The sequence below is a fragment of the Camelus ferus genome, chromosome 15, assembly GCF_009834535.1.
Source record: "Camelus ferus isolate YT-003-E chromosome 15, BCGSAC_Cfer_1.0, whole genome shotgun sequence".
Taxonomy (NCBI): domain Eukaryota; kingdom Metazoa; phylum Chordata; class Mammalia; order Artiodactyla; family Camelidae; genus Camelus; species Camelus ferus.
The window spans coordinates 51,478,773-51,499,341 of NC_045710.1; the positions used below are offsets into that span (position 1 = coordinate 51,478,773).

General features: G+C 47.0%; 1 protein-coding gene across 4 annotated transcripts in view; it reads right to left on the reverse strand.

The window, feature by feature from the left end:
• Positions 1-5,421: 5,421 nt before the first annotated feature.
• The window catches only part of CD207 (CD207 molecule), a 52,450-nt gene continuing 37,302 nt past the window's right edge, over positions 5,422-20,569 (reverse strand). For 3 of the 4 annotated variants that reach the window (XM_032497768.1, XM_014565166.2, XM_032497769.1), the window contains 5 exons: positions 11,713-11,829; positions 9,912-10,286; positions 8,598-8,749; positions 7,491-7,609; positions 5,422-7,004 (listed from right to left, as the gene is read on the reverse strand). In XM_032497768.1, coding sequence (XP_032353659.1) covers positions 6,854-7,004; positions 7,491-7,609; positions 8,598-8,749; positions 9,912-10,286; positions 11,713-11,829 — 914 coding nt within the window. In that variant the 3' untranslated portion in view covers positions 5,422-6,853. Of the gene's footprint in view, positions 7,005-7,490; positions 7,610-8,597; positions 8,750-9,911; positions 10,287-11,712; positions 11,830-11,919; positions 12,020-20,569 lie in introns of those variants that run through there. The other variant, XM_032497770.1, reaches the window with a different exon arrangement.

The window sequence follows — 20,569 nt, forward strand, 5'->3', positions numbered from 1 at the left end:
TCAGGGGTTCCTTCTCAGCTTTGCAGGGAAAAAAAACATCCTTGTGACTATGGCTAACTTAATCCTAGCCTCAGACCCTATCAAGTAACAGGAGGTCAGACAAGGGAAGGGGCTGGGTTGGTGGAGCAGACGTTTGCAGGTCAAAGGAAGGACTGAGGTGGCTCACTGCCCACTCAGGACCTCAGGTTTGTGATAGAATAAAAAATGTATTTGCAAACTACTATGTACAGAATAGATAAATAACAAGCTCCTACTGTGTATAACACAGGGAACTGTATTCAGCAGCTTGTAATAAATAACCTATCATGAAAAAGAATATGCAAAAGAATATGTGTAAGTGAATCACTACACTGTACACCAGAAACTAACACGACATTGTAAATCAACTATACTGCAACAAAAAACTTAAATTAAATGTCCATCGACAGATGACTGAATAAAGAAGATGTGGTATATTTATACAATGGCGTGCTATTCAGCCATAACAAATGACAACATAACGCCATTTGCAGCAACATGGATGTCCCTGGAGAATGTCATTCTAAGTGAAATAAGCCAGAAAGAGAAAGAAAAATACCATATGACATCGCTCGTATGTGGAATTTAAAAAAAGAAGAAGAAGAAGAAGAAGACAAATGAACTTAAATATAAAACAAAAATAGACTCATAGACATAGAATACAAACTTGTGGTTGCCAGCGGGGAGGGAGGTGGGAAGGGACAGACTGGGAGTTCAAAATTTGCAGATACCGACAGGTATATATAGAATAGATAAACAAGTTTATACTGTGTAGCACAGAGAAATATATACAGGATCTTGTGGTAGCTCATGGTGAAAAAGAAGATGAAAATGAGTATATGTATGTTCATGTATGACTGAAAAATTGTGTCCTACACTGGAAATTGATGCAACATTGTAAACTGACTATAACTCAATAAAATAAAATTTAAAAAAATTTTAAATTAAAATAAATAAATAAAAATACAAGACTCAAGCTTGAAAAAATAAAAATAAATGAAAAAAATATATATATATATTTGGCCTCTGTCCCAGTCCCTAGAACAGAACTCTTAAAACCCTTGGAATTTTCCGAGTGATAGAAGTGCCTTTTGTTATTCAAACAAACCCGTTTCCACTACACTTGAGTTTATGCTAACGAGAGGACTCAGAATAGACCCCTAGATGGTCTCAGGATGGAACATAGTCCCAGAAAGACCAAACTCTCATCTCTCTTACTGGGTTATAAAAGCTCGCAAACAACGAGAGAGATTCGAGGAGATTTCAAGAAGTTTCCCGGTTGGTGATCACATCCACGTACGAGAAGGCTGTCGCGCCCCAATTCCATGGGGCCAGGGGCTGCTCTGCTCTGGATCCTTCTGGACCCTGTCCTCTGCACCTCTTCACCGGGCTCTTTCGTGTATCCTTCATAATAAGCTGCGATAGCATTACGGTGTTTTCCTGAGTTCCGTGAGTCATTCTAGTGAATTATCCACCTGAGAGAGGTCATGGGGACCCCCAGATTTGGAGTCGGCTGAGCAGAAGCGTGGCCGCCTAGAGACCCCGCCTGCAGGTGGCGCCTGAAGTGGCGCAGTCTTGCGGGACTGCGCCCTTAACCTGCAGGGTCTGCGGTGACTCCGGGGGTGAGTGTCAGAGCTGAATTGAATCGAATTGTAGGACACCCAGCTGACGTCGGAGAATCGGTTGGTTTCAGAAAATACCACACATTTGGTGCCAGAAGTGATGTCAGAAAACACCAGACGAGACCCACGCTGACCCAAGATCTCACTTTCAGCTGCTGGATCTGCGCTGCCCTGGCAGCCAGGCTGGGGACCAACTCAGGAGAAACCAGTGGGTAAGCCGGTGTGCCACTTTCCGGCGAGACCCCTGACTCCCAGGAGGGACAAACACTGCTCTAGGGGGTTCCTGGCCTTTGTGGGCAGAGACCTAGAAGACACGGAGGAGAGGGGTCCCAGTGGCGTGCAGCCCAAGTCCCCCCCACCCCCGCCGTGGAGGTGACCAGCTGGACAGAATCCATACCCCCCCAGTGGCTGACCAAGGCAGCCCTCCCAAAGCCAGTTCTGAGCATAATGGCAGATTCTCGCTCCTCCGTCCCCCATTACTTCAGATGGTTACAAGCTTATCAAAATGGATCTCATTTTCTCCAACTCTTAAAAATCTAATTATCCATCTGTCCCCGGTCTCACCCGCAGACCATTTATAAGATATCAGTCACCTTGCAAATGGCTTGTTTCATCCAAATTGTGTTGCTTTTTCCTATTTTCACCTTCAGCCCCTACACCCCATTCCCACGGCATTTCCCCAGATGCTGGAGTCAGCCTCCCCCAGGGCCCGAGCACCGCCCGAGAAGCTCACTGCCCAGCTCCTGTGCTGGAGAAGCTCTAGTGCCTCCTCGCGTGGCCAGGCCAGGAGGACGGCTCTGGTCTAGCGGGAGCCCGTGTCGCGGATGGTCCTGGCAGGAGCCCGCGTCATGGACGGTCACCGTCAGCGCAGCCAGCAGAGCGCACAGCTGGTCTACAGGGTGAGGAAGGGAGAGCTTGCCTACACCCAGCTCATGATGCCGTGGCAGTGTGTGTGTGTGTGTGTGTGTGTGTGTGTGTGTGTGTGAGATATGTATGTGTAATGTGTATTGTTATGTGTGTATGTGTGTGGTGTGTGGTATGTGTATGTATGTGTGTCTGCATATGTGCATGTGTGTATATCTGTGTATATGTGGTATGTGTGTATGTGTGACATGTATGTGTGTGATATGTGTGAGATGTGTGTAGTGTTTGCATGTGTATGCATGTGCGTATATCTCTGTGTGTATATCTCTGTGTGTATATGTGTGATATATGTGTATATGCATATATGTGAATGTGTGTACTGTGTGACATGTATGTGTATGTGTCTGTGTGTATGTGTGTGCTATGTGTGTTGTGTGATGTGTGAGTGTGTATATATGTGTGTGCATGTGTGTACATGTGTCGTGTGTACGTGTGTGCATACATGTGTGCGTGTGTGTGTGCAGTGTGCATGTGTGTGCATACGTGTGTGTGTAGAATGCAGAGCCACCATCCACCAGCCTGCTACCTCCCTCCCATTGTTTGAAAGCTGACACAGAGGAGAGGACACAGGAATGTGAAGGCACCCAATCTCTGGAGCAGTCAATCGGCAGCTTTGCCTAAGACCCCATGAGCATCCGCAAGGCCCTTTGCCCTCTGCAGGGGAGGGGGCTGCCGGAGGATACCTCCCAAGAGGCCCAAAATAAGCCCGGGGGCGACAGCAGAAAAGAAAGCGCCTGTTTTGGTTTCTATTTCCCCACATACAGGAAGGGCCCAGATCAGCCCACTCGGGAGCTGTTTATTCCGGGGCCTGAGACACTGGGGAGCCTCAAAAGCAGAACTTTGGGGAACCCTTGCCCAGCCAGCAGGGCGAGTCTGGGCCAGGAGGGAGCACAGCCCTCCAGGCTGGGTCAGCCGGGCTCCTCCTCTCACCCCCTCCCCTGTGCCCATTCCCCTGCCCACTCTCATTTCTCCAACGAGGACACCTGCCACAGGAAAGAAGTACCAGGAGGCGGCCACATCCTTGCTGAGAAGTTTCTCTGTTCTCTGGCCAGAAAAACCCAATGGACATCTTGTGTGTTAACAGCAGAACCAGTCATGGGTGGGGACCTCTCACACTCTGCTGTCCCTGTCCCTGTCCCTGCAGAACGGACAGGGCCATCTTCCTAGAGGAGCAGACCCCTGGCTTCAGACACCCCAGCAGTTTTCAACCATTCACATTAACCCCTAACAACAGAGGGTGGTCTGCTGTTTTCCAGGAGTGGCCGATCCCACAGTTTGGATGGAATGGAGAGACCCACAGCTGCAAGCAGGGCCCTCATCAGGCCTCTCTCCCGGGATTTGACTTGAGAACCACCCCACCCTCACGCTGTCTTCCTGGAAGGGGCGAGGCTGAGCCCATAACCAACTTCCAGGAATAAGCCTGTGGCTCCAACTACATAACCCAACTCCCTGACCTCCGTCATTGCTTCAGGGCTGAGCATGCGACCCGGTGCTTAGTTTTTGCTGGAACTGTTGGAAGAGGGAAGTTCTTTCCTCTGAAGATGCAGAGCTGTGAGGCTGTAGGCTTGGAGCCACCCAGATCACCATCGGGGAGGGTCTGCTTGGCACTATTTCCAAACCAGAGGCAGCTGGGGGAGGGCAGGAGAGGGGCAGCCTCATGGCATTATGTGAGCACCTGCGTCTGTCTGCACAAAGCGCCTGGACTTTATGCCCCACATCAAGTCCAACAGCAACGCCAGTCCCTCACAGTGCAGGCCTCGAAGCAGGCCAGCATCTCACCTGGCTTTAATCTTCTGACTCTTCTCCCTGCCTCTGGTCCTGCCTCCCTGAAGCCCTGTCACCACGTTGCAGGCAGAGTGATCTTTAAAAAAAAATTACGTATTCACACGTACACGGCCGAGCTTTCTAAGCCAAAAAGCAGGAGTAACACCCCAATAGCACTGGCCACATAAGGCGCCCAGATCTTGGTTTCTGATACTATTCTCCAAAGCAAGAAATGAGGGCTCTTTGGAGAAACGGCTGGTTCTAGGACGGGGGCAAGAAATATACAAAACGAGCCTGAAGCACCTTGCAGTGCCAGAAAGTAAGGAGATGCTTAAAACATAAAGATGAAGGTGTATCAAAAGGGGGCAGGGCCAACAGACTGAAAGGGCTCCCAATGGCCTAAACTGGAACAATTTGAGCAAGAAAATAAATAAGGAAGTATTCGATTACAACTCAAAGTGTAAAACCCATGAATCCATACTGATATAAATAAATGTTGGAATAATTAAATAAATTTCTCATGCAGAAAAATTCTGAGGCCTAAACAAACTCCAGGACCAAATCAAAGTTCTCTCCTGGTTGAATCTGATCAGTAGGGCTTGGATCACACTTTTGTACCTTTCTTTTTTTTTTTTTTAATTGAAATATAGTCGGTTTACAATGTTGTGTTAATTTCTGGTGTACAACATAGTGATTCAGCTATACATATATATACACTCCTTTTTGTATTCTTTTTCATTATGGGCCATTACAATATGTTGACTATAGTTTCCTGTGCTATACAGTAGGTCCTTGTATATTTTTTCCAGTTTGTGCATTTTATTTATTTTTTTATTTCTAAATTTTATTATATACATGCATATATTCCTTTTCATATTCTTTTTCACCATAGGTTACTATAAGATATTGAATATAGTTCCCTGTGCTATACAGTAGGAACTTGTTTATCTATTTTATATACAGTAGTTAGTATCTACAAGTCCCAAACTCCCAATTTGCCCCTCCCCAATCCATTTCCCCCATGGTAACCATAAGTTTGTTTTCTATGTCTGTGAGTTTGTTTCTCTTTTGTAAGTAAGTTTGTTTGTGTCATTTTTTTTAGATTTCACATGTAAGTGATAACATACAGTATTTTTCTTTCTCTTTCAGACTCACTTCCCTTAGAACGACAATCCCCAAGTCCATCCTCGTTGCTGCAAATGGCATTATTTCATTCTTTTTTATGGCTGAATAATATTCCATTGTGTATATGTACCACATCTTCTTTATCCAGTCATCTGTCAATGGACATTTAGAGTGCTTCCGTGTCTTGGCTGTTGTAAACAGGCTTGCACCTTTCTCCAAGGAAGATTGCAAATGCTACTTCTGCTGCTAACTTGAGAAGGTGGGGCTGGAACCTGGAACTTACCTAAAACAAGAGGCTGCTCTTTGTGAAAGAAGGATGAAAAAACATGACACACAGCCAGAGAACAGAAGATGGTCCGTGAACATCCGTGAGGAGAGACTGCCAACAGGGTGGTGATGCTGCAGACACTGGCGCCGCGCTCTGCCGCATTTCAGTCAAAACCAGAGGTAAGTTCTGCTCATATGTTACCGCATTTCTGGGGCTACAACTTTCCTACTCTTTGTCCTTTTTGAACTCCCGTTTCCTGAGGACACCCCAGAACTTCATGTCAGGCAAAGCTTATGTCCTCCCCTCAACATTCACCTGTACCTCCAGGGACAAAAGCAACAGAAGAGACTGGCCTTTACCCAGGTGGCATTTTATTCAGATGAAGCTTGGAGATGCCCTCTTTACTGAAGACCACTTCCCCTGTGCCCTGGGAAGAGAGGAAATGCAGGAGAAAGTGGAGGGGTAAGGAGGTGAGGCAGAGGGGCTGGGCAGACAGACGGGCCCCAGAGTTTAGTGAGGGAGGTGGAGGGAGAAGGCAAATGGATGCTGATCTAGCTCTAAGGAGACACATTTCCATGGCAGCCCCTGATCTGGACCAGTTGAGCCCATCCTAGAGAGGAAGGGGCTCCGATCTCAGAGGACAGGGATGAAGGGGCCACGGGGACATGGCATGAAGAAGGTCACCAAGAACAGAGCTCCTCCCACTGAGAACACAGCTGCCTAAGCAGGCAACTGGGAATTGTGGGGGTCAACCAGAAAAGCCCTGAGTCTCAGTCTCAGGAGAACTGCTTGGGTGGTCGGAAGCAACCTTCATGCAATGAAACTGAGGGTTCTCTGAAGGGATGGGACCCCAGGTGCTGCCCCAGATTGTGGGTCCTGATTCACCTCACTGGGGCAGTTTGAATGCATAATCCTCTCCACCTTCACCTCCTATTTTAACCCGAGATCTTCTTTCCATTTCAGCTCAGAGAATTCCCAGCCAAAGCAGATGGACTCCAGGCTGCCTTTAGGACAATTTTAAAGCAAGAAAAATTCAGGGTCAGAGTCACCCTGGAGTGTAGATGAGACAGTGCCATTTCCTCGCATTCAGCAAACATTGTAGCTCAAAATGCAAGCTTGGGGGCCAGTCCTGTCATGGTTCTGATGGGATATAGGGTCGTTTACAGATGAAGAGAAACGTATTGTCACAGGAGGCATCATTCCACGACCGAAGTGAGGACTGCTTTATATTGGCACAATGTTCGTTGTTCCCAGTGTTGTTGGGCTCACCCGGAATCCAGAACCTACCAAAAGAAAAAACAAAGAAAAATGTATTTTCAGGGAATAAATGAGTGACTTCAACCCCAGCTTTGGTCCTGGATGATAGCGTAGCAAGTCTTTGCAGCCATGCCCGAGAGGAAGGGGACTGGTGAGCTGTCAACCTCTGTGTCTGCAATTGCCCCCCAAGTCAAGGCCAAGTCAGCCCACCCATCTCGAAGCCCTGCACAAACCCACAGTGCAATGACCTAGACTTAGAAGGGGGTCCCTGCCAAGGCTGGGTGGACGGCCATGCTGCCAAGCCCCGGAAGGCATGGATAGGCCAAGGGTTTGTTCCTGGTCCCACAGCTGATTGTGGTAAGGATCAGCTCAATCTCTGTTCAGTGCTCCTGCCACCCGAGAACAGAGAAAAACCACAAACCCTATGGGTGGGGGGAACATTACTCCACTCCTCCAGCCCTGGTCCTGTCCCAAGGAAAGTCAGCCTGGGAAGGGGGGCTCTCCGGGCTTACCTCGCACTCTGGACCTTGTTGAATGGGGTATCATCCACCCAGTACCAGTCCCCCTCACTTCCTGCTTTGGTCAGGCCAATCCAGTATAAAAGTCCGCCTGCCATCTTGTAGAGAAACTCCTGCAGGAAAGACAGAATGAGCAGAGGTTCTGCGACGACTCAGAGTTGGAGCATCTGTCTCTCTGGGTGTTCATCCGTCCTCTGCGACAGCCCCGGAACCCACAGTCATATCACTCACACTGACCTCTCTCAAGCCTCTTCCCCTCCCTGCCACTCACAGACTCGGGACTCAAGCATTTGTATCCCTCGGGAGGCAGGTGCTGGAGTACAAGAAAGACTCAGCTAAACCCCAGAGCAGGAGCCCTGGAGAATGGCTCAGGTAATGACAGCTAAATTTAGTGAGCACTTAATAAGTGCAAGGCACTAGGCCTTCACGTGCATTTACTCATTTATTCTCCGAGGCAGGCACTTTATCATGTATGTTTCATCGATGAATAGGCTGGGGCCTAATGAAGGTGAGTGATGCACCCAGGGCTCTAGGACTAGCTAGGGGCAGGGTCAGGACTCTAGATTCTGACTCCAGAGCCCATGTTCTGACCTGCTTTTCCAGCCCACCTCCAGATGAAGGGAGCTTGTTCAATCTTCTCCCTCACCAGGTGGGGGGATGTCTTGGGCTAGACAGTGTCGTTAACACTATTCACAAATCTTTCTGTTTGGGGGGCACATGGAAAGATTGTACTATCCTGCCCTCTTTGGTGCTAGGAATGTTGCCTCATTTGCTTTGGCCAATGAAATGTGAGCAGAAGTGATGTCTGTTATTTCCAGGCAGAAGCTTTCAGAGCCAACACACAATTTGCCATGTTCTCTTTTCTCATCTTAGCAATTGTGGAAACATATGCTGAGATGAAGTCTCCTTTGGCTTGGCTCCTGGAGTAACCACAATGAGCAGAACCCCTGGCCACTTGTAGGACATGTAGTGTATAAGTGAGAAGTAATTCTGAAGAATTATTGATATTTGGGTTTTTTTTCACCATAGCATAATCTTGCCCATCCTCAATGATACAGCTAAAAATACACCCCTTCCTAGAGCCCACAGGACAGCACTCACCTGTTCACTCTCTGAGGTCACTGAGGTCAGGTGTGAATTCCTGGACATACAGAACTGCTCGGCACTGTACCATGTCTTTGAAATTCGAGAAAAGTAATAGAAGTTCCCCCTGAAGTACTTCCAGCCTTGAGAAGCTGCCTGTAGAATGTCATCTGGGGAACAAGGGTGAAATGTGAACACTGGTGTTTCTGTTATCTCTGTGCTGGCTAGGCAGGGTTACTTGAATGGGATCCCAGAGACAGAGTGAATGCGGCTGGGCGCTGAGGTCTTTGGTTCCTTGTAAGAGTTTAGGGACACTCCCTCAGATCCTGAAAGTCTGAGTGAGACTGGTAAGATCTCCAGGCTCAGAGAAGGGAGAGTGAGAGAGGATGGATCAAGAATCAGTCTCTGTAAACACCCCAGTGTTCACAGCAGCGCTATTTACAATAGCCAAGACACAGGAGCAACCTAAATATCTATCAACAGACAACTGGATTAAGAAGTTGTGGTATATCTATACAATGGAATACTACTCAGCCATAAAAAGAATGAAATAATACCATTTGCAGCAACATGGATGGACCTGGAGATTGTTATTCTAAGTGAAGTAAGCCAGAAAGAGAAAGAAAAATATCATATCACTTATATGTGAAAGGCACAAATGAACTTATCTACAAAACAGAAAGAGATTCATACACATAGGAAACAAACTTATGGTTACCAGGGGGGAATAGGGGTGGGAAGGGATAAACTGGGAGTTTGAGATTTGCAGATATTAACTACTATATATATAATAGATAAATGACAACTTTATACTGTATAGCACAGGGAACTATATTCAATATCTTGTAGTAATTTATAGTGAAAAAATATGAAAACAAATATATGTATGTTCCTATATGACTGAAGTATTGTGCTGTACACAAGAAATTGACACATTGTAAACTGACTATACTTCAATATAAATGAAAAAAGGCTCAATCTCTCCACAAGGGATGAGTAATTCTCCATGCGCCGTCACAAGTGACTGAGCCCCTGGGCTCTAGGTAAGGAGCTAATGGAAAATGGCTAGGTGTGGGTCAGAACAGAGGGACTCGGTAATGCCATCACATTCCATGCCTTGGTGTGGGCACCGAGGCTGGGCCCTGGTCCCTTCCCTCCTGAACAGCCCCTAAGCCCATCTCATGCTGAGCCCTCTCTTCTTAACTGGAGCCGTGCCTGCCCAGCTCCTCTCTCTCTTCCCTCCACACCCCAGCCCCATGGCCTCATGCCTGAAATTGGCAAGGTCCTACAGGCCACAGGTCAGCTTGCAACGTTCTTTCCCAGGTCACTTACTTTGCTGTTTGAGCAACTTGCTGATGTTCTCTAAACTGCCCTGGAGTCCCTGGACCTTTGCATTTAAAGCGCTGGCTTTGTCCAGATCTCTTTGTAACCCTGGGATTTGGGCATTTAACTTATCAGCTGCTTCCCAACTACTTGTTAGTGTCTGGATCCGTGCATTGGCTTCCTTCACACCGGTTTCCAGCCTCCGGATCTGAGATCGCATGTGATCCAGGCTGGCATTCACCATCTGGACCTGCACGCCAGCTGCTTCCACGCCGCCTCTGTTCCTCTTAACTTCAGAACTCAGGGCACTGATGTTGTCCACACGGCTTTCCAGCACCTGGGCATTGGTCTTGACATCTGATATTGTGCCCAGAAACCAGGGATCTGGATTTGAGAAGGTCAAGAGGTCAGCCAAGGGGAACCCCAGGGGCTGAAAGGAGGTGTTGCCAGGGTGGTAAAAGGAATGGAAAGGATGCACTCAAGTTTCCCAAGGATCCAACCCAAGGAGCAGTGGCCTGCCCTTCACTAATTTATAATGTACTCATTCATAATGTACTCATTCAACACACGTGCCGTGGGCATCTTCCATGTGCCAGGAGCTCTGGTAGATGCAGATGATGCAAAGATTGATAAAACACAGGCTCTCTGTTAGAGGACCTCACAGGCCAGCAGAAGTAGGGATTGGAACCCAGTCCCAAATTTTCTTGGAGTGTTCAGGGCACATTTGGTAAAGGGCTGCCTTCCATCACCCCCTTGTCGCCCTTGCCACATCCCTCTGGGCCCCATCACTTGATTCCCAGCCCTCTCTTTACAGAGACACCTGCAGGGGCCCCCAGCTAGGGCAGCACCACCCCTCCCATGACTGCCCATAGTCCCTTCATGGCCATGGGAGGGACCAGTCATGCAGACTTCTAATCTGGAAGTGGCTTCTCCAAAGAAAGAACATGAAAAGGGAGAGTTCTGAATCCATTCCTCCCCTTCCCTTGTCCCACCCCTGTCACACTCTGCTCAGGCCACAGGCTCAGGTGCCGTAGAAGAAACCAAAAGAAACCAAATGGGTTCAAAGCAGAGGAGACTCTGCTCAGAGCCTGCCAGTCCAAGACTGGAGATATCCCGAAGCCTTGAAGGGAGAAGACAGACCTTCCTTCTCTCTGCTTTCTGGAGACCTAATGAGAGAAAGAAACTTCTACCAGCAGCAGAGGCCATGAGGCTTGGCAAAGCCAGAAGAGGATGAAAGATGAGTCACTCGTCCAGTGAAGAAGTGAGAAATCTCCCTTGACATAATCTTTGTGGGAACCGGAGGATGAAAGGAGGATGAAGGGGTCCTGGTGAGGGGTGAGGGGCGTGAACTGTGGAGATCTGTTGGTTTGCTGGTCAGGTTCTCCATCTAGTAGCAGGGGCTGAGGATACAATTGGGACTCCATCCCCTGTAGGGTCAGGAAACATCCTGCTCACTGGTGGGAGCTGCCCACGAGGCTCTGTATCGAAGGGACCCAGTGCTCAGAGAGGAAGGAGAAAATGACAGAGGATGAAGATGGGCGCAGGTTCCCTGAGGACAAAAGAGCCGCACCCTTGAGCACAAGCATGCTGCTCCCAGTCAGGACCCTCTCCCTGGAACTGGAAAGAAAGGAGCAGCAGCTGATCTTACTGGGGATGGAGGACTCTCTGACTGCACGTGGAAAGAGGGGAAACGATGAAAAGGCCACAGGCGGGAGGGACCACTAGAGAGCAGGAGAGAGAGGGTCTGGATGTCGAGGGAACTGACCAGCCGTGGAGAAGGGCTGAGCCCGGATCAAAGCCGAGGACTTACAGAGAATGGCCTGCAGCAGGACCGAGGCGAGCAGGACCAGCGTCAGGAAGATGACCGCAGCGCCGACGGTGAGACATCTCCCCAGAACCAGAGACCGACCTGTCTTGGGAGGAGGATCTGCGGAAAGAAAAGGAGAACATTTGTTGAAGGACCAGCAAACAGCAGGTTGGGCGCCAAGCTCCGAGCAGGCTTTGCGCAGGTTCTTGCCTCGAGGCCACAGGGAGACATTCTGTTTATCTACAGTGAAGTGCGCGTCGGGGACCTCGCTCTCGGCGCCCTTCATCCTGCACGCTCACCCTCGTGGCACAGATGCCCCTGGTCGGCTGCCTCCACAAGGACCTTTTATCTGGAGGAAATGGGAAGTGGGTGCCCCAGAGGTCACTGTGTCATCCCAAAGTTCCCCGTTTCTGGCTGAGACACCTCGCCTGGCCTAGACCACAGCACAGTCCTCTCCTTAAAGATCTGAGCTTTCAGGAAGAGGCCTTTGTCACCTTCTCTGGGGGTCTGTTACATGGACACTTTAACCATCTTGTCCTCAAGCTCTCCCATTTCTCTTATAAGATGACCTTCACCCATCAGCCAGCCAGCCAGCCATTCATCCCACAAATATAGATGGAGTGCCTTCTAGGTACCAGGGACCGCACAAGGACTGAGCCGCAGAGATGCATAGCTCACAGTCCTCCCACCGTCTGGTAGGAAAGACAGACTTGAGCAAATAATTTACAATACAGGGTGATGAGTATAACAGATGAATGTGCACAATTCAAAGGAAGTTCAGAAACTGGAATAATGGTTTTAAAGATTTCCAAGTTGAGGGATCAGCATATTCAAAACATAAGGGGCAGAAGATAGCATGGTGCTTCCGGCGAATCGTAAGGTTTTTGGTGCTGTTGGAGGATATAGTATATGACAGGAGCAGGGAGGGTATGAGCTAAGGAGGCATCTGGGGTCAGATCATAAAGATCCTCTCGGGTCACGTTAAGGAGCTTGAACTCTGGTCTGCGGGTGGCATGGAGCCAGTGAAACACTTCAGGCAGGAGAGAGACAAGGACAGGAACATTGAAGACAGATCACTCTGATCACAGTGAGGAGCATAGACCAGGGTAGAAGTAGGGAGTCCAGTAAGGAGACCACTGCAATAAAATATTCTACTCTCTGTTATTAGGGCATCTTAGATGTTATAGTATCTCCTTATAAAATGAGGCTTGGAGATTCAAAATGGAAATGTAAGATTTGGGTTCTCCTCTCTGCTTCCTGCACCATGAGCATCTCAAACAAAGTGGAGTCTCAGCAACTCAGAACATGAATGTTCTTTCATTCAAAGGAGAGGCTTAGGGCAGAGAGGAGCTGATTTGGAGCTCAGTGGGCAACTTCTCATGCTTTAAAGAAGCATGAAAAGATGAAGTCTACTAAATCTGAGAAACCTGCTACATACCAGATTCTAAACAAATATTTCTTGAAGATAGGAAAGAGAGGAGGGGAGAGAGACAGGAAGAGACAGAAGGAAGGAGAAAAAGAAGGAAGTCAGTCCAGATAATTGGATGGATAGATAGATGACTGGATATATAGATGGCTGGAAGATGGATTATTGGAAGACAGATGAATGGATGGTTGGATGAACTGATGGATGGAGGGAGGGATGGATGGATGGATGCATGGGTGAACGGGTGGATGGAAGATGGCTGGGTGGATGGAAGATGGCTGGCTGGATGGAAGATGCTTGGTACCCAGTCGAATCCCAGAGTCATCTCAGTCCTTCTGCTCCAGGCTCTGGCCCCACACCCACATCCCAGCGCCTGGGCTGGAAAAGAACCCAAGTTCCTCAAAACTCTGGTAGAAAGAGCTCTTGGGGGTCCTGGTCTCCTCCAGGGTCATTTGAGGGAGAATAGCTACCACATAACACACGGGAATGTCTGACCCCTTCTGTCTGTTGGAAAGTTGACTTTCCCCAAACTTCTGCTGGTGTGCAGCATGAGTTGTTAGTGGAACGCCCACGTGCCCTCCCAGTGGTCTCACGAAAGGGCCCGGAAGCCTCACCAAGCTGGGGCTGGGCTTGGGAGGCATTTACTCTGAGTGAGAGGTAGATACCCTGCTGATCGCTGGACCAAAGGCTGATCCAGCTGAAGGAAGCTCAGCAAGAAGCAGCCAGAATCCTGCGGGCCCCTGGGGTTTCAGAGATGGTTTGTGTAAAAGTCCCGGCCAGGAGGGGTTTCGTTTCCCTCTTTGCAGGGAAGATGTGAGTCACGAGCCGTTTTCCTCTGGCCATGCTCATCTGCAGGTAACTCCTGAGCCGTCTCCCACGCACCCCTCTGGTGCCCCATCTGGCCCCCGGCCTGACAGCCTGGGAGGAGAAGAGACCCAGTGGGATGTGGGTGCCTCAGCCACGCTTTCTAGCCAGGAAGGTGGGCAGTTCTCCTGGACACTCAGGAGATGCCAGCTCTTCCAAACAGAGGAGGAACTTGGGGCCAAGTCTAGAGCGGTCAAAAATCACTGCTGTGATGAGGAAAAGGAAAGGCAGTGCTCAATTTTCTGTTTCCCCACTTGCCATGCCCCTGGGGTTCTAAGCCCTCCTCTGGGCAAAAGAGGAAGAAGGAGGCAGTTTGGCCACTGTCTCCTTTCTGGCTGGGGCTCTCCTGCTTGGAGATGGACCATGAACACAGTCAATGGGAGTGGAAAAGAGACCCAGGCTGTTTGAAATGTCATCTCCTAGGAGTGGTGATTCGAGTCCCTCCGTTCAAGGCTTGGAAATGGAAACTAGAGTAGACAGCAAACCAGGGAGAGGGGGTGGGGAGGACAGGAGGGATGGACAGGAAGGGAGAATGACTGTGAAATGAGAAAGGGGACGGCGACTACAGCTGTCAGGCTGATCCACAGGCTTCACAGGGGACTCCTGTGTATGATGTGATGCAGGATTTGACCAGCAGACCCTAGATAACTGACGGATTCCATGCCACCCTCTGGACGTGTGACCTGCAAGCAGAGGATACTGCAGAGAAACCAAAAAGAAAGGAATAGCAGGTGGGACCATTCATCCATTTCTCTGGAATGCCTGCTCTGCCCCAGACACAAGGAGAAAGACAGTCATGGAGGCTGCCCGCAGAAATAGTGTTCCTTTTGGGGAAACATGGCATGCTGACCCTAGGGAGAAGGGAAGACTCTCCCAAGCCTGTAAAGGATGGAGGACACAGCAGGGGGCCTCCCCAGCTCTCCCCTGACCCTGCAAATGAGTTCTTCTTTTTTCGGACATTGTGGGAAGCCAGTGTTTCTCTGGCACCATGACAACAAGGAGGGACCTCAGTCAACAGACCGTTTGGTCTGGTGCCATCGTAAATCGTGTGGTGCGCATATGAGTGAGCATTCTGGCCGCGTGGAAGGATCGCTGTGTTCCAGGAAGGGGAGGCTGCTCTGAACCATCCAGATCAAAGAGTCCTTCTTTCCCGGGGCCTTAGTGGGAAGGGCAAATTCGCAGCAGGGAAGTAACAAAGGGCTCTTGGGAAAGGCATGCATAGTTTCTTTTGGCATCTTTTATTTCTTTGTTAATGATATTCCTTACAGAAAAATTCCAGGTAAGTGAAATGAAAAAATTATCTAACATACAGAAAAAAAAAACAGCTGTACACATGCTTCATTCTTCTTAGCTGTCCACATGTGTATGCATATACATATAAATCTATATCCATAGCTGTAACCGACTATAATTGTGTATATATATCAAAAGGGACACCTACTGCAACTTTTCCCCAGCATCCTTCTCATCTCCATTCCTGATACCAAGAGTACCCTTTCTTTTGGGAAATTACGCCCCCTTCTCAACACCCACATTGCTTGGCTCAAAGCCAGCATCCGCAGATTGAGTTTTTATCACATCCCATTACTCTGACACTGAGTCTTCTGCCTCCTGCTTCCACTTTTAAGATCTCTTACGTTGGACCCACCCAGATAATCCGGGATAATTTCCCTATCTTAAAGCCATCGGATTAGCAACCTTAATTCCACTGTGGCATATAATTTAATGTACTTCCAGGTTCTGGGATTAAGAGGTGGACATCTTTGTGGCCATTATTCTGCCTGCCACACTTCCTCAACATATTAAGTTAGGGCAGCCTTAATAGAACCATTCAGAAAGTTTGATATATATCTTTGGAGTTTGAGAGATATTGAGTTCTGATACTTGACACATGAATGAAAAGTCTAAGGCCTTTAGTAGATGATAATAAATAAATAGTAAGATGAATAAACTTTATTTATCCAAACAATGGAATATTACTCAGCACTAAAAAGAAATGAGCTATCATGGTATTGTCAGAAAAACAGACACAGAAATTAACAGAACAGAATTAAGAGCCCAGAAATAAACCCACACATATATGAACAGTTCATTTATGACACAAGAGCGAAGAACATAACACGAAGAAAGGATAGTCTCTCCAATAAAGGGTATTGGAACACTGGACAGCTACATGCAAAAAAAGTGAAACTAGACCACTATTTACATTATATATAAAAATCAACTCAAAATGGATTAAAGACTTGGATGTAAGACGTGAAACCATAAAACCCCTAGAAGAAAGCATAAACAGTACATACTTTGACATCGGTCTTAGCAATATCTTTCTTGATATCTCACCTCAGGCAAAGGAAGCAAAGGCAAAAACAAACAAATGGAACTACACCGAACTAAAAAGCTCCTGCACAGCAAAGGAAACCATTTAAAAAATGAAAAGACAACCAACCAAATGGGAGAAGATAGTTGCAAGTGACATATCTGATCGGGGTTAATATCCAAAATATATAAAGAACTTATACAACTCAACAACAAGGAAAACATGATTAAAAATGGGCAGAGGTGTTGAGTAGACATTTTCCCAAAGGAAACATTCAGGTGGCCAACAGGCACATGAAAAGATGCTCAAAAGCTCTAATCATCAGGGAAATGCAAATCAAAACCACAATGAGATATCACCTTGTGCCTATTAGAATGGCTATTATCAAAAAGACAAGAAATAACAAGTGTTGTTAAAGACATGGAGAAAAGGGAACCCTAGTACACTGTTGGTGGGAATGTAAATTGGTGCAGCCACTATGGAAAACAGTATTGAGATTCTTCCAAAAATCAAGAACTATCACATGACCCAGCCATTCCTCTTCTGGGTATTTATCCAAAGAATGTGAAAACACTAGTTCAAAAATGTATGCACAACGGATGACTGGATAAAGAAGATGTGGTATATTTATACAATGGAATACTACTCAGCCATAGAAACCGACAACATAACGCCATTTGCAGCAACATGGATACACCTGGAGAATGTCATTCTAAGTGAAGTAAGCCAGAAAGAGAAAGAAAAATACCATATGAGATCACTCATATATGGAATCTAAAAAAACAAACAAACAAAAAAACCAAACAAAGCATAAATACATAACAGAAATAGACTCACAGACATAGAATACAAACTTGTGGTTGCCAAGGGGGCGGAGGGTGGGAAGGGATAGATGGGATTTCAAAATTGTAGAATAGATAAACAAGATTATACTGTATAGCACAGGGAACTATACACAAGATCTTGTGGTAGCTCACAGAGAAAAAAATGTGACAATGAATATACGTATGTTCATGTATAACTGAAAAATTGTGCTCTACACTGGAATTTGACACAACATTGTAAAATGATTATAAATCAATAAAAAATGTTTTAAAAAGATGTATGCACCCCTATGTTCATTGCAGCATTATTTATGATAACCAAGATATAAAAACAACCCAAGTGTTTACATATATATATATGATGGAATACTACTCAATCATAAAAAGATGAAACTTGCCATTTGCAACCACATGGATGGACATTGAGGGTGTTATGCTAAGTGAAATAAGTCAGATGGAGAAAGATAAGTTCTATTCGATTTCACTCATATGTGAAATATAAAAAAACAACAAAAAAATGAACAAACCAAATTAAAGAAAAACAAACATGTAGGTACAGAAAACAGAGCAGTGTTTACCAGAGGGGCAGGGCCAGGAGGGAGGGTGAAATGGGCAAAGGACGTCAACTACTTGGTGATGAATGGAAACTGAATTTTTGGTGGTGAGCATGCTGTCGTGTATGCAAAGGTAGAAATACAAGGTTGTGCACATGACACTTATATAATGTTATCTCAGTAAAAAATAACTTTTTTTTCAAAAATGAAAGGGAGGAATATAAAAATAAAAATGGAAGGTAACACTAGAAGTAATTGAAAACCAAGAAATTCAAAAGAACAATTTGTCTGGGGGTTCAAAAAATAATGAAAAAGAAAAAGAAATGAGCTATCAAGCCATAAAAGGACATAGAGGAATTTTAAATATATATTACTAAGTTAAAGAAGCCAATCTGCAAAGGCTGTACCCTGCATGGTTCCAACTATATGATATTCTGGAAAAGACAAAACTACAGACACAGTAAAAAGCTCAGTGGTTGCTAGGGTTTATGGGGGGGAGGGACGAATAGGTGAAGCAGAGAGGATTTTTAGGCAGTGAAACTGTCCCGTACAATACTGGAATAGTGGATATATGTCATTACACATTTGTCAAAACTCATAAATGTACAAGAATGCGCACTAATGTGAGCTATGGACTTCAAGTGATCGTGATGTTGTCGATGTTGGCTCATCGATTGTAACAAAGCATCACTCTGGTGGGGGATGTTGGTAGTGGAGGAGGCTGGGGGGACCCTCGGGGGGGAGGGAGCATGTGAGAAGTGCCATACTTTCTGCTCAATTTTACTGTAAACGTGAAACTGCTCTTAAAAAGTTCTGTTTTAAAAGAAGGGGGGAATCTAAGGCTGTAGCTCGCTACTGCTTGGGACAGCAGCGTGGGGAAGAATGACAGAAGGTAAAAGTGAAATCTGCTTTTCCAGAGTTTGGAGGGGAAACAAATGTGTGTTAATGGACCAGATCTACTCCCCACCCTTCACCACACCCTCACCCCATAGGAAACTACTCTTCATTGACTTAGAGGGACTGAGCGGATAAGGACCACCTGGATGAGTGCCTGATGGGTCCACAGGAAAGCAGGGGCTGGGGTGAGGTCACACACAGAGAAAGGCCAGTGAGACACCTCCGGCAACACAGTCTCCCCCAGGCCTCCAAATGCACGTGGAGGAAAAGGAACGGACATTTACAACATGCTCCATCTAGAGGCGTGAGTACCAGATTTCAGCTGTTCCCACCAGGGAGGACCTTTCTGCCACCTGGAGCAAGGTAGTCTGGGTGCAGGCGGGGGCAGAGTGAAGGAGAGAGAAAGGAGGGGAATGAGACAAGACCAAGCCCTCCCTCCACCATCTCATCCTGGGGAGGGGGAGAAACTCAAATCCGATCGGTATTTGCACTTTTGTGATTATCTGACTTGATCTGGGGGGTGAATGAATGTGATCAGAAAAGGTCTAACACCTGCCTGAGGTTCCACCGAGGTGTGAGGACGAACCAGAAAGGAAAGCAAGCTTGAAGGGCAAATGATGGGAAATCATAAGGATGCTTTCCAACTAGTCCAGCTCGTTCAGTAAACCGGTTACTAAGGCTAGTTAACTTTAGGAGTCCCCAAAGCCCTGGAGACCACAGACCCAACATGGGGCAAGAATCACAGCCTCTTCCATCCACCTGCGCCCCAGCCATTCTTCTCCGGCTCATACAAAACTTGAGCTACGATGGAGAGCTGCCGGTTACTGCGACCGTGAACACAGAAAGGACAAGAGTTGAAAATGGGCACAACCTCACCTTTGTGTGGAAGGATGTCATGGAACACCCAGAAGAGCATCCCCAGAATCAGAACCGTCCCCTGAGCAATGCTGGTCAGGAGTTGGCACTAGTTAACTAGTTGCTGGTTAACACGAGTTAACACTAACTAGTTAGCAAGGAGGAACTACAGAACTGAGACAGTGGCAACAGCATAACCCACAGCACGTGTTTTGTAATTCACTCCTCCACGGTCTTCACTGCTTTTGCTCAGGGTCCCCTCCCCCAGAAGTGGGGAGGGGGTGGCATGAAAGCTGACTTTTCACCTCCATGCATAATGCATAAATAACTTGTCTAACAATCATTTAGTCCTTGACCGCATGGATCCTGCTTGGACATTGGAGTCAAGCTCCCAGTGCCCAGAGTAAGTTAAATCCAGTAATTGTCCAGTTCTGTCTTAATGGGACTTCTTTTTGCTGCGTGTACTGTTCAAACCTGTGCCCAGCCCCCCAAAAAAGAACGGGACCTCCAAAACCCCAAAATCCTGTGATAATATCTCCCATACCATAACAGGACATTTATCCTCCACAAACCAAAATCATTAAGCCAAGAAATGACAAAATCCCAACATCCACCCGCGTTCTAATAAATCGTTAACACCGTTCATTTCATACACCAAGGCTGTGGGTGGTTCCCTCCAACTTTCTCTTTCAGCTTTAACAACTGGATTCTTTTTCCAAAAATTTCCATTTTCCTCTTTTTCAGAAAGCAAATGAGAAAACGGCTCTCAGCTGCGATTTTATGCTTTTAGTTTCTATTCCCATCTTCCTAAGGTTACAAACTTCTTTACCCCACTAAGCTCTCCATCCCTGGCCCTTGAGCTGAGTCAGTCTCCCAGATAGAACCTTAAGCCTTCATTTGCCTCCCCCTGCTCCCTAGAAATGTTCCTGCTGCTGCTGCTGCTTTGATCCAAAACCCTTAGAATGAGCGTCTTCCATTACATTTCTACCAGGAACATCCCCACGGAAATGGATGGTATTGCCTCTCATTCACTTTTCCACCTGGGGAAATTTATCAAGTGCCCACTTGTGTGCCCAACTCTGTGCCAGATTCTGAGGATTCAGCTTTGAACAAAACCTCCATG